General features: G+C 43.5%; 1 protein-coding gene across 1 annotated transcript in view; it reads left to right on the top strand.

Annotated features, from left to right (window-relative positions):
* Window positions 1–13,093, top strand: part of LOC141088290 (inter-alpha-trypsin inhibitor heavy chain H3-like) — a 208,349-nt gene that overhangs the window by 97,875 nt on the left and 97,381 nt on the right. Inside the window, exon 11 of the mRNA XM_073574304.1 lies at window positions 9,543–9,724. Within this exon, the coding sequence (XP_073430405.1) occupies window positions 9,543–9,724 (182 nt within the window). The remainder of the gene's footprint in view (window positions 1–9,542; window positions 9,725–13,093) is intronic.

The following is a 13,093-nucleotide window of genomic DNA, read 5'->3' as shown; positions in this document are numbered from 1 at the left end:
GAGAATGAGTCTGCGTCCTTGCCTCCTCATAGGAGTTATGACTGTGCTATCGAACTAAGCCCGGGTGTAAATTTCCCAAGGGTCGGCTCTTCAATTTATCTGTACCCGAGCACGAGGCTATGCGGTCCTATATTAAGGAGGCGTTGGAGAAGGGTCATATTAGACCATCCTCTTCACCCTTAGGTGCCCGGTTTTTTTTTGTGGCCAAAAAGGATGGTTCTTTAAGGCCTTGTATTGATTATCGTGCCCTCAATAAAATTACTATTAAATATCAGTATCCCTTACCCCTGATTTCGGATCTATTCTCTAGAGTTAGAGGTGCTTGCTGGTTTACCAAGCTTGACCTCAGGGGGGCGTATAATCTTATCCGCATTAAGCAGGGGGATGAATGGAAGACGGCGTTTAATACTCCGGAGGGACATTTTGAGTACCTGGTGATGCCTTTTGGGCTCACTAATGCCCCTTCTGTCTTCCAGTGCTTCATGAACGATATTTTCCGAGACTTTGTCGATAAATTTTTGATTATCTATCTGGATGATATTTTGATCTTCTCCAAGGATTGGGATTCTCATGTGGAACATGTTCGGACTGTGTTCCGGATCTTGAGGGAGAATTCCCTGTATGTCAAAGGATCGAAATGCCTTTTTGGAGTACAGAGGATTTCATTTTTGGGATTTATTTTGTCTCCGTCAACTATTGAAATGGACCCGGCCAAGGTACAGGCCATTTATGATTGGGTTCAGCCCACTTCTTTGAAGGCCCTCCAGAAGTTTTTGGGTTTTGCTAATTTTTATCGGAAATTTATAGCAAAATTTTCTAGTATTGCCAAGCCATTGACTGATCTGACTAAGAAGGGTGCTGATGTGTTGAATTGGTCTCCGGAGGCTGTTGCTTCCTTTCAGGAGCTGAAGCGAAGATTTACCTCCGCCCCGGTTTTGCGGCAACCTGATGTCTCACTCCTGTTCCAGGTAGAGGTGGATGCTTCTGAGATTGGTGCAGGAGCTGTTCTGTCCCAAAAGGATCATGTAACATCTAAAATGAATCCCTGTGCTTTCTTTTCCCGAAAGTTCTCTCCATCTGAACGTAACTATGATGTGGGGAATCGGGAACTGTTGGCCATGAAATGGGCATTTGAGGAGTGGAGACATTGGTTGGTGGGAGCTAAACATCAAGTTGTGGTCCTCACTGACCACAAGAATTTGATTTACCTAGAGTCGGCTAAACGCTTGAACCCTAGGTGGGCCTTGTTTTTTACACGTTTTGATTTTGTGGTCTCTTTTCTTCCTGGAACTAAGAATGTCAAGGCAGACACCCTCTCTAGGAGTTTCTTTGCTGATTCTCCTGCGGTGACCAAGCCTGCTATCATCTTAGGCGAAAGGGTAGTTCTTTGCCATCTCGCCCGATTTGAGACTTGCTCTGCAAGAGTTCCAGGAGGACAAACCTGAGCATTGTCCCAGTGGAAAGTTGTATGTTCCTGACCTGTGGAAGAAGAGAGTGATGTCTGAAGTTCATTGCTCTGCATTGGCTGGTCATCCAGGTATTTTTGGTACTAGAGATCTGGTGAGTCGCTCTTTTTGGTGGCCCACCTTGTCTCATGATGTCAGGAATTTTGTGCAGTCCTGTGGGACTTGCTCCCGGTCTAAATCTTGTTCTCGCTCTAGTGGGTTGTTGATGCCTTTGCCGGTCCCCAGGAGGCCATGGACCCATATTTCAATGGATTTCATCTCTGATATGCCGGTCTCTCAAAGAATGACTGTTATTTGGGTGATTTGTGATAGGTTCTCTAAGATGGTTCATCTTGTACCACTCCCTAAGTTGCCATCTTCCTCTGAGTTGGTGCCCCTGTTTTTGCAACAGGTGTTTCGCTTACACGGGATTCCTGAGAACATTGTATCTGACAGAGGAGTTCAGTTTGTGTCTAGATTTTGGAGGACTTTCTGTTCCAAGCTGGGAATTCAGTTGTCCTTCTCCTCTGCTTTTCACCCTCAGACCAATGGGCAGACGGAGAGAACAAACCAGACCTTGGAGTCGTATTTGAGATGTTTTATTTCCGCTGATCAGGATGATTGGGTTTCATTTTTGCCCTTGGCCGAATTTGCTTTAAATAATAGAGCTAGTTCTGCCACTTTGATGTCACCTTTTTTTTGTAACTTTGGGTTTCATCCTCGATTTTCTTCAGGGCAGGTGGAGCCTTCTGCCTGCCCAGGTGTTGACACTGTGGTGGAGAGAATGCACCAGATCTGGGACCAAGTGGTGGATAAGTTATCTCTCTCCCAGGAAAAGGCCCAGCGGTTTTCCAATCGACATAGGACCATTGGTCCCCAGTTTAAGATTGGTGATATGGTGTGGTTATCATCAAAAAATATTGCTATGAAGGTGGCTTCTCCTAAGTTTAAGCCTAGATTTATTGGACCTTACAAGATTTTGGAGATTATTAATCCGGTCTCTTTTCGTTTGGCTCTTCCTGTCACATTTAAAATCCATAATGTGTTCCATAAGTCCTTGTTGAAGAGGTTTGTTGAACCCGTTGTTCCTGGGGTGGCACCTCCAGACCCTGTATTGGTTGAAGGTAACATGGAATATGAGGTAGAGAAAATACTGGATTCCCGACTGGCTAGACGGAGACTCCAGTATTTGGTTAAGTGGAAGGGTTATGGTCAGGAGGATAATTCCTGGGTCTCTGCCTCTGATATTCATGCCAAAAGATTGGTGCGTGCCTTTCATCGGGCTCACCCTGATCGCCCTGGTGGCGTGGTTGAGGGTTCGGTGACCCCTCCTCAAGGGGGTGGTACTGTTGTGAGTTCATTTTCCCCTTCGTCACTGGGGTCTGGTGGACTCCCTATTCTGGTGAAGGAAGGTAGTGAGCCTGATTATCAGGCACCTGAGCCTAATGAGGATGACTGGCTGAGTGGAGTCACGGACTGGATATAAGGCTGCCGACGCCCTTTTGCCCTGCGGGTGATTTCTCTGTGGACTTCTAGGACACCAGTCTGATTCCTGCTCCTCTAAAGCTAAGTTTTCTGCTTTGCCTGTTAGCATTTGTGTTTTGTTATTGTTTTTCTTGCTTTTCTGGATTCTGCCATTCCCTGCTGGGGTCAGCTGAATCTTCTTTTGCCAGTTGCTCTGTCTTCAGAATATTCCTGAGTACTGACATAGCTTTTTTGAAGCCTAGCGTCTTCAGGGCCTTTTTCACTGTCAGTCTGTTGGCTCTTATTTTCATAGGGTTTTTCACGGATTGCAGACAGCAGCCTTCCTGTCCTTTCCTATCTAGTTAGCTTGGGCCCCGTCTTTGCTCAGTCTATCTTTCTGTCTGTGTTAGTGTTTTCATCTTGCTTCACCGTCATTATATGTTGGGGGCTGCCTATTGCTTTGGGGTCTGCTCTGGGGCAGTTTAGATTTCCCCTTTCTTTCTTTAGGCCTATTTAATTCTCCGGCTGTGATCGAGGGGTCTAGGGCATCGTAGGAACCCCCCACGGCTACTGCTAGTTGTGTTGATAGGTTCAGGGGGTCTGCAATCCGATTGCTGCCAACCTCTCTGGTTTTCTGGACTTAGCTAGCATTTCTGTTTTTTCCTCCTACGGTGACTCAATCATAACAGAATCACCCGCCATACCGCAGATCCTAGGGTACTCAATAGCAGGAAAGAATTGTGTTTAAAAAAAAAAAAAAGTGTGTGTATATTCTTTCCTCTATATCTCTGAGGCCGTAGGGGGAATTTTTTTTTTCTCTCAATGGAGATGAAGCAATTGTCTGATCGTGTGGAGCAGCTCGCTGCGGAAGTGCGGGGAATTTCCGCCTACCTTGCTCGTTCGCATGCTGTTGAACCAAAGATCCCTACACCTGATGTATTTTTTGGGGATCGATCTAAATTTTTGAGTTTCAAAAATAATTGTAAATTGTTTTTTGCCTTGAAGCCTAACTCGTCGGGGAGCTCCGCGCAGCAGGTTAAAATTGTCATCTCTTTGCTGCGTGGCGATCCCCAGGATTGGCGTTTTCTTTGAAACCAGATGATCCTATTCTTACTAATGTGAACGCATTCTTTCAAGCTTTGGGGTTGTTGTATGACGAACCTAATGCTATTGATCAGGCTGAAAAGACCCTGTTGGCATTGAACCAGGGTCGAGATTCTGCAGAGTTGTACTGTCAAAAGTTCCGAAAGTGGGCGGTCCTTACTATCTGGAATGATAATGCCTTGGCTGCTCTCTTTCGGAAGGGTTTGTCAGAAGCCGTAAAAGATACTATGGTGGGATTTCCTGTTCCCTCTGGTCTGGACGATTCTATGTCATTAGCCATTCAGGTTGATCGGCGTTTACGTGAACGCAGGATTGCACGAGAGGTGTTGCCACCGGTTGAACAGACTTCTGAACCTATGCAGTGTGATAGAGTTTTGTCTAAGGCGCAACATCAGGAGTTCAGAAGGCGTAATAAGCTGTGTTTTTTCTGTGGAGATGCCTCGCATATTATTTCTGTTTGTCCTAAACGAGAGAAACGCTTTGCACACACGTTTTCTGTTGGTGGTGTTCAAGTTTCTTCTGGCAATTACTCTGATCTGCTCCCTGTCCACATTTTCCTCCTACGGTGACTCAATCATAACACTCTGGAATACCTCTTACTAGATGTTCCTAGAACTCTCCTTGTATGGCAGACAGCTGTAGCCTACTTCGGGGACTCCCTTTTCCTGAGTCCCGGTTCTCTATACTGATGCTGTTGTGCCCCAAGTCTTAGATGGGAGTAGTGCATTTACAGCCAACTACTCCACCGGTGTCTGCTGCAGAACCATAAGCGCCCATACGTCCTCGGGGACCGGGCCCCGGCCTTGCACTGAGAACCTATAGGCAGGGTTCCTCTTCCGACCCACAACTCCTCTCTGTTCTCCTCCTTCTTCGTTCCGTACTTGTCTTTCTCTCTCTATGGAAGCCTAGGTTGCAGTTCTACATCTTTCTCCATCTCTTCCCTTTCCCGTGCAAGCTGGCTCAGATCACTGAGGCAGCTGCAGCACTCCTTCTTCTCTCCCTCTTCTAGGGATCTCCTTCCTCTCGGACCCGTCCTCAGACTCTCCTGACTGACTGTCCTCCTGTCTCCCCTCAGACTGAACCTCTAATTCTAAACCTTCCCAACCTTTTATATGGATCTCATAGAATCATAGAATCATAGAATCGTAGAGTTGGAAGGGACCTCCTGGGCCATCTGGTCCAACCCCCTGCTCAAAGCAGGATTCGCTAAATCATCCCAGTCAGATGTCTGTCCAGCCTCTGTTTGAAGACTTCCATTGAAGGAGAACTCACCACTTCTCATGGCAGCCTGTTCCACTCATTGATCACTCTAACTGTCAAAAAGTTTTTTCTAATATCTAATCTGTGTCTCCTCCCATTCTCCTCAACTCCACCCACCTCCCAGCACATCCAGTGTTCCAAGCAGGGAACCACCAGAGGTACTCCTAATGTCTAGGAGGAGAAAGAGACCTCATTGTGGCTGTGCTGAACTACCCTGTCGTGTGGGATGCGAGTGTTGGAGCGTGGAAAGGAGTTTCCAACTTACCTAGGTGGTGGGGCACTACACCTTAGGAGAAGGTGCAGTACCTCTGTGACGACTGAGCCTCAGGGGCGCCACACTTGTGTTATATGTGCCGCTGAGTAGCTCAGTCTTTTTTTCTAATCTGTGAATGGGGGATTATATTCAAATATTTGTCTATTGCTGCATGTCAATTCTTTTACTACGAGATAAGTTCTATTGAAGCTGCATTCTTTAGTATTTCAACGTAACCCCTATATAGACATTTTTTTTCTTCAAAATTCTTGAATACGGTATTAAGCCCAAGTGTTTGTCTATTGCAGCTTTTTGTCTTTTTTGACTACAAAATAAGTTATATTTAAGCTGCATTTTTTCATTTTTTGTTTAAACTTCGAGATAAGACTGCATTTAAACTACGAGATAAGGTTTACAGCACTATAGCACTTTTATATGAGACCTATTGTCTCTTCACTTTTGTTTTTCGGTACCATAGGTGTGAGTGTGTGTTTTTTTTTGTGTCCCTTTTTGTATACGTAGGGTGGTCTAGGGCGTAATTATGGACGCCGACGTTGAGCGGGGGCGCCATATCGTCTACAATTAGGGTGCCAACCTCCGCAGTTAGGAAGGGTCATTTTAGGGCCTACGAGGGCATCATAGATTTTTTTGCCCTGTTATACATATATAACCCTAAGTGTCTATATTAGTGACTGATCTTTGACCCCCTGGTATCTGGATATGTCCAATTAAATGGGCTGTTTTAATGATTCTATTAAAAGCTAAATTTTAAAGGTTTTTTTTGTTTTGGTGCTCTCTAGTCTTCATCTTTAATGCAAGCAGCAATTTTTTTCTAGAGAAAATTGGACAGTACATCCAGAACAGTTACATTTTGAAGAATCCATGTGAAGGGCGAAAAGCTTAGGGAGTGTCCTACCGTAGCAATAGATTCCCTCGTGGTAATGGAGATGTAGGCTGGCGGTGAGCTCCAGCTGGAAGCGCCGCTGTGCATTCGCGAGGACAGTTAGGGGCGTACTTAGGGTGCTTTATAGGACCAAAAAGCTGACGCGTTTCAAAGGACGCTGTCCTACTGCATCAGGGTTATCTCTTTATTGTAACAGTCTTTGTCAGATCTTCAGTAGTATTTTGGTATTTTGCTGTCATGAGTTATGAGCGCAATAGTCAGTAGCATCTCCCTTCTTCGAAATATAAATAAACACTGATCTTGTCCAGTCCTTGGTCCATTTACCAGTTGTCCATATCTGTTTACACAGGTGTGTGATGACATCTTCTGTTGCTTCTGAAGACTTTATTACCCCTATTGGAATATTATCACAGCCAGGCGCTTTGTTGTTTGACAGAAGCATTATCGCAGCAATAACTTTGTGTTTCATGATGTTTGGCTCTCTATCATTTCCATTCTCAGTTACTTCCCTTGTTACTGAGTCATTCTTGTAGAGGTCCTCCTTGTACTCTTTCCATCTTTCCTTGGTCTGTTCTAGCTGTTAGTTTGTTCCCGTTGGTGTCTTTCAACATGCCCACTCATAGTTGAAACTTTTGTCGTACAGAATGTCTCTGATCTTTTGGTATGCTTTTCTGGTTTTGCCCCTTAGTTGTTTGATTTCTATCTCTGCACATATATTTTAGTAATAAAGTTATTTGTCTGCTTGAATGGCTTTCTTTAGAAACCTCTTATATCCATATTTTATTCACAACAGAACATAGAATACAGATCAGAAGGTAAATAGTAGGCATTTTTCCATATGATCTGAAAAAAATAACTCATTTAGAAATTGATAGCAACAACACATCTCAAATAAGTTGGGACAGATCCATGTCTACCATTGTGTAGCATCCCCTCTTTTTACAACAGCTGTAAATGTCTGGAAAGTGAGGAAACCAGTTGCTGGAGTTTTGGGAGAGGAATGTTGTCCCATTCTTGTCTGATGTAGGATTCCCTCTGCTCCAGTGTCCCGGATTTTTAATTTAAAAATCCTACATTCTGTTGGTGAAACGTTTAGACTTCAGGCAGCCAGTTCATCATCACCCAAACTCTTCTTCTGCGAAGCCATGCTGTTATGATGAATGCTGTATGTGGTGTAGCATGTCTTGCTGAAATATGCAAGGATTTCCCTTAAATAGGCATTGGATGGAGCATATGTTGTAAACCCTCTAACGGATGCTCAGCATTGATAGCACCTTTCTAGATGTGTAAGGTGTCCATGCCTTGGGCACTAATGCAACCCCATACCATTAGAGTTGCAGGAATTGTGCACTGATAACAAGTTGGACGGTTCCTCTCCTATGAGACCGCAAGACTTGTCATCCATGATTTCTATAAGGTATTTCAAATTTTGTTCATCTATCTGACCATAGAGCAGTTTTCCATTTTGCCTCAGTCCATTATAATTGAGAAGACAGCAGCGTTTGTGCATTGTGCTGATATATGGCTTCTTCTTTGTATTATAAATTTCTAATTTCCATTTGTGGATTGCAGACAATCATTATTCACAGACAATGATTTCTGGAAGTATTCCTGAGCCAATGCAGTGATTTTCACAACCCAGTCATGCTTGTATTTCATGCAGTGCCCCCTTGGGGTGAGTACATCATGAACATCCAATATTGACAGTCATCTTTGTCCCTTGTGCACGTGGATTTCTCCACAATATTTGAATCATTTGATGATGTTATGTACTGTATATGGCAGGATAGTCAAAGACTTTCCAATTATATGTTGAGAAACATTTCCCTGAATTTGTTATATAATTAAACATAGGTGTTCACAGATTAGGGAACCTCTGACCATCTTTGCTTCGGAGAGACTCTGTCTCTCTAACATGCTCTTTTTATACAAGGTCGTTTGACTTAGCTGAAAGTCAATCATCCAGCTGTTTTTCATTAGTACCACTTACTTTTCCAGCCTTTCTCTTTTAACCCTGTACAAATGTTTTTGTGTTGCTGCCATCAATTTCTGGATGCGTTAGTTTTTTCAGCTGAAATGAGAAAATATCTAACTCTCCACTTCTGATCTGTGTTCTATGTTTTGCTGTGAATAAAATATGGCTATAAGGCTACTTTCAGACTAGTGTTAGGAGGCGCAGCGCAGGGCCGCCGCTAAGCTCCGCTCCCGGCCGCTCCTCCTCTGGTCAGCTCCTCCTATGGGCGCATAATGCTGCATGCGACCTGCGTACCCTATAATTAGCATTGGGTACGCTGGCCGTGCGCTGGCATGATTTTGCCGGCGCTTGCACCCATTTGACGCTGCGCCGAGCGCACAAAAATGCAACATGGCGCACATCGGCGCACGCGCCGGCAAAATCATGCCAGCGCACGGCCAGCGTACCCAACGCTAAATATAGGGTATGCTGGTCGCATGCAGCGCCATGCGCCCATAGGAGGAGCTGACCGGAGGAGACGCGGCCGGGGGCGGAGCTTAGCGGCGGCCCTGCGCTGCACCTCCTAACGCTAGTCTGAAAGTAGCCTAAAAGATTTTCAAATCATTGCATTCTTGTTTACGTTACATTTTATACAACGTTCCAATTTTGTTGTAATTGAGGTTGCATAAATAAAATAACAAAATCCATAAAAGTTGCAATTATTACATATTCAATGTATAGATTCGAAAAATGACTATAAAACATGCTAAACAAAATATATAATATACATTATATCCTTGATATGTAATGAGGCTCATATTCAAATCTTCCGTTTTTACTATTTTGAAGAATTAAAATAAAGTATTATGGAGGAATATCTTTCTTACTGGATGCTCTGCTCCCTTTTTCCACTCTTTCATCCCTACTATCTACAGAGGAAATCTGTACACTTTGGGTTCCTGACACAATGATAACTAGAGTTTTTTTTCTTTTTGTGACCCTAAAAAATATTCATACTAGTGACAAAATTGATGTAATCAACTGCAAGAGTGACAGTTTTGACAGTTTATGTTTAATCTTTGTTTTCATTGAAAACATAATTTCATTTGAAATACAGATTAAAATGTTGAAACTTGTGATTTTTTTTTCTACTCTTAGGTGAATCGAACCCTTCAAAAATCCAAGAGAATGTAAGGAAAGCCATTCAAGCGAAATACACCTTGTACAGTCTTGGTTTTGGCCATGGTGTTGATTTTCCTTTTCTGGAAAAGTTAGCGTTAGAAAATTCAGGAATCGCTCGTCGCATTTATGAAGACTCAGATGCACATTTGCAGTTACAGGTAATGTTTCAAAGTGCTATTTAACTCTTATGTTTGTATAATACATAGCAATTGAGATTTATCTCTCAATTTCTTTATGATCACAACGTTTTGGTCCTGATGTCTTTTTAGCAATTTTGTGCATGTATTTCTTTAATGGGGCCATCTACAAATGATTGTTTTTTAAAAAAGGCCATAAAAAATAGATATATTGTATATTCATACCTTTCGAATCCCCAACACACTTTTCTGATCCTGTCCAGGTCTCCTATGTGCTGAAGGAGAGGTTATGGAGGCATTCTGGTGCTCAATTATCTGGTGGTCTGAGGGATACACACACTCACCTATGAAGCGGGGGGCAGCACTGATTTCTTACCTGTTCAGTGGTTGTACAGGTTAACTGTAAATTTATATCGCTAGAGATTGCTGCCCGGTGAAGGAAGCTGAGAACACAGCAAGTCTGAAGATATAAATCGCTTAATAATAACTTAATTGGACTTACCATATATAACAGTTTATATGGTCCTAATCTAAAATGTACAAAAATACAAACAAATAAAAATACAGAGACATAGCACATTAATTTAAAAACTGATGTATAGGTAGATAGCAGCAGTTAATTTCCATATGTATAAAGTAGTCCGACAACAGAAGAAAGTCTTCTAAAATAATGTAAGATTAGAGTTGTACATTGTAATTCAAGTCCCAGTCCAGAAACGAGAGGACTTGTAGGTGCTGTAAACAGTGCTTGAGCATTGCCCCGGCTGGTGGTGCGCGCTCAGCACAGATCCTCCCAGAGAAAAACAGCTGATAGAGGCTTCGAGTGGAGAAACAGTGTTCATGACGTCACGCTGTAAGAGCAAGTACAGATTGCTTGATGGATCAAAATTCATCCAATGCGTTTTGGAAAACTTTTCCATTTTTTCTCCGGGAGGATCTACACGGAGCGCATGCCATTGGCCGGGTCACCGCTCAAGCACTTTTTACAGCACACGCAATCCCTTTTATTTCTGGACTGGACTGGTATTATGAGGTTCACCTCTATTCTTACATTATTTTATATGTGAAGACTTTCTTCTGTCGTTGGACTATTTTATGTATATGGAAATTTACCGCTGCTATCTACCTATACCTCAGTTTTTAAATTAATGTGCAATATGCTATATCTCTGAAATAAGTTGTATTTTTATTTGTTTGCATTTTTGTACATTTTAGATAAGGACAATATAAACTGTTATTTATGATAAGTCTAATTATACTCACTCAGCTCTAGTGAATTCAATTCAAAATTGCACTAAAATGTTGTACCTTTTTATATTAAATCCTGGCTAATTCCTCTAAAGTGGGTGAAGCTGGGGTATGATAGGTTAAGGCAAACTCATCACAATTTTTTCACCTGAAAAGTACACCAGCTTCTAAGGTGCACCAATTTGGCGCATCTTATTCCAACTCTTTTTTCATTCGGAAACACCTGTCTAAGGCTAGTTTCACACTAGTGTATGAAGGAGCTGCGGAGGGATGCGGACTTCCTCCATGAAGCTCCATCCATTGCCGCACCGTCTCGTTGCCGCACGGCCTCCGTACCTATCTTTAACATTGGGTACGCAGGCCGTGCGGATGTATGCAGATGCCTCCGCAAGCGTTGTTTTGACAATAGAGAGAAAAAAACAAATTTCAACACGTTGCGCTCAACGCGGGTCGCCGTATCATCAAAACAACGCATGCAGAGGCATCCGCACATATTCACACGGCCTGCATACCCAATGTTAAAGATAGGTATGCAGGCCACATGCGGACGTAGGCGGAGCTGACCGGAGGAGGTGCGGCAGTGGGCGGAGCTTCACGGTGGAAGTCCGCATCCCTCCACAGCTCCTCCATCCGCAAATGTGAAACCAGCCTTAGTGAATTGGGGCCAAAGTTTTGAGACTGACACAAATTTTCATCTTCTTAACGTTTGCTGCTTCAGTTTTTAGAGTAGCAGTATGCATTAAAGCGGTTTTCCCTTTTCAGACAATATTCTGCCACAGATTCAGTTTGTTAAATAATAAACCACATTGTGCTCAAAATCCCCTGGTCCAAAACTGAATCTCTGGTGCTGGTTCCGGTGTCGAATATTGGCTTCATAGCTGATGTCATGTTTAAAGTACTACAGCCAATAAGTGTGCCCAGCGCATCTACCTGTGTCGATGTGACACATCCCTCCGAGCCGCTAAGCACACTGATTGGATGCCACGCTATTGAAGCAAGGTCAGTGCTGCTGCTAATGTCAGGTCAGACACAAGAAAGACTGCCGGAGACTCAGCGCTGGACTCGGAGACCGTGAGAACATTGTGGTTTGTTATTTTTTATCAAACTGCAGCGAGGGCAGAACATTGGTGGACAACCTCCTTAATTGTAGATTGTTATGAAGAGTAAGCAGATGAATTTTAAAAAATTGCATAGTCATACCTTGCCATGAAAGTTAACTTAATCACAAAACCCCATTTCCACTGAATTTCAACATTGCTACAAAATTACATTATCTTCTTGTTAGATCAGTAGAAAGTTTTAACATGGACAAGGCTGCTGGTATCACTCATGATTGAACTGAATGGCTGTTTAGTGGCATTGATTGGTGCAGCAGGCAGGTGAAGCACGTGGGAGACAGGTAGCTGAGATACTGGAAACCACAGTCAAGCAGGAGATGTCCTATAGACCTCAGTCAGGTAGCAGAGATACTGTAAACTGTAGGCAGGAGACATCCTGGAAACAACAGACAGTTTACAGAGGTACAGGGAGCCACAGGCAGTAAGGTAGCTGAAGAATTGGAAGCCACAGGCAACCAGGAGACATCCTAGAGACCGCTGACAGGTTGCAGATATACTGAAAGTCGCAGGCAGACAGATAGCTGAAGAACTGTAGATTGCAGGCAGCCAGGAGATGTCCTCGAGACTGCAGACAGGTTGCGTTGCAGAGGCACTGGAAGCTGCAGGCAGACAGGTAACTGAAAAAATTGAAGCAGCAGACAGCTAGGAGAAGCTCAGGAGACTACAGACAGGTTTAGGAGGTACTGAAAGCCACAGGCAGACAGGTACCTGAAGAAATGGAAGCCGCAGGCAGCCAGGAGACATCCAGAAGACCACAAACAGGTTGCATGCACTAAAAGTCTTAGGAACAGTGAAGTCTTAATACCAAGACACAGGTTTGTGTTTTAGTAGGCCTTAAATAGACCTAGGTAAAAAAAATCACATGGGAGCATGCCAGGCCATGTGCAAAGCCTGATGTGTAACACAAAAAAGTTCAGTGGACCAAGGCAAAGGGAGAAGAGCCCTGAACCGAGACAGGTGTATAATAACATGGATGGCATCCTTGTTGCACCCTTGTGCTGTTTTTCATGTTTGCTTGCTTGGA

The sequence above is a fragment of the Dendrobates tinctorius genome, unplaced genomic scaffold (genome assembly GCF_039654945.1).
Source record: "Dendrobates tinctorius isolate UK_male_01 unplaced genomic scaffold, ASM3965494v1 ptg000038l, whole genome shotgun sequence".
Taxonomy (NCBI): Eukaryota; Metazoa; Chordata; class Amphibia; order Anura; family Dendrobatidae; genus Dendrobates; species Dendrobates tinctorius.
This window is presented reverse-complemented; position numbering and strand designations above follow the sequence as displayed.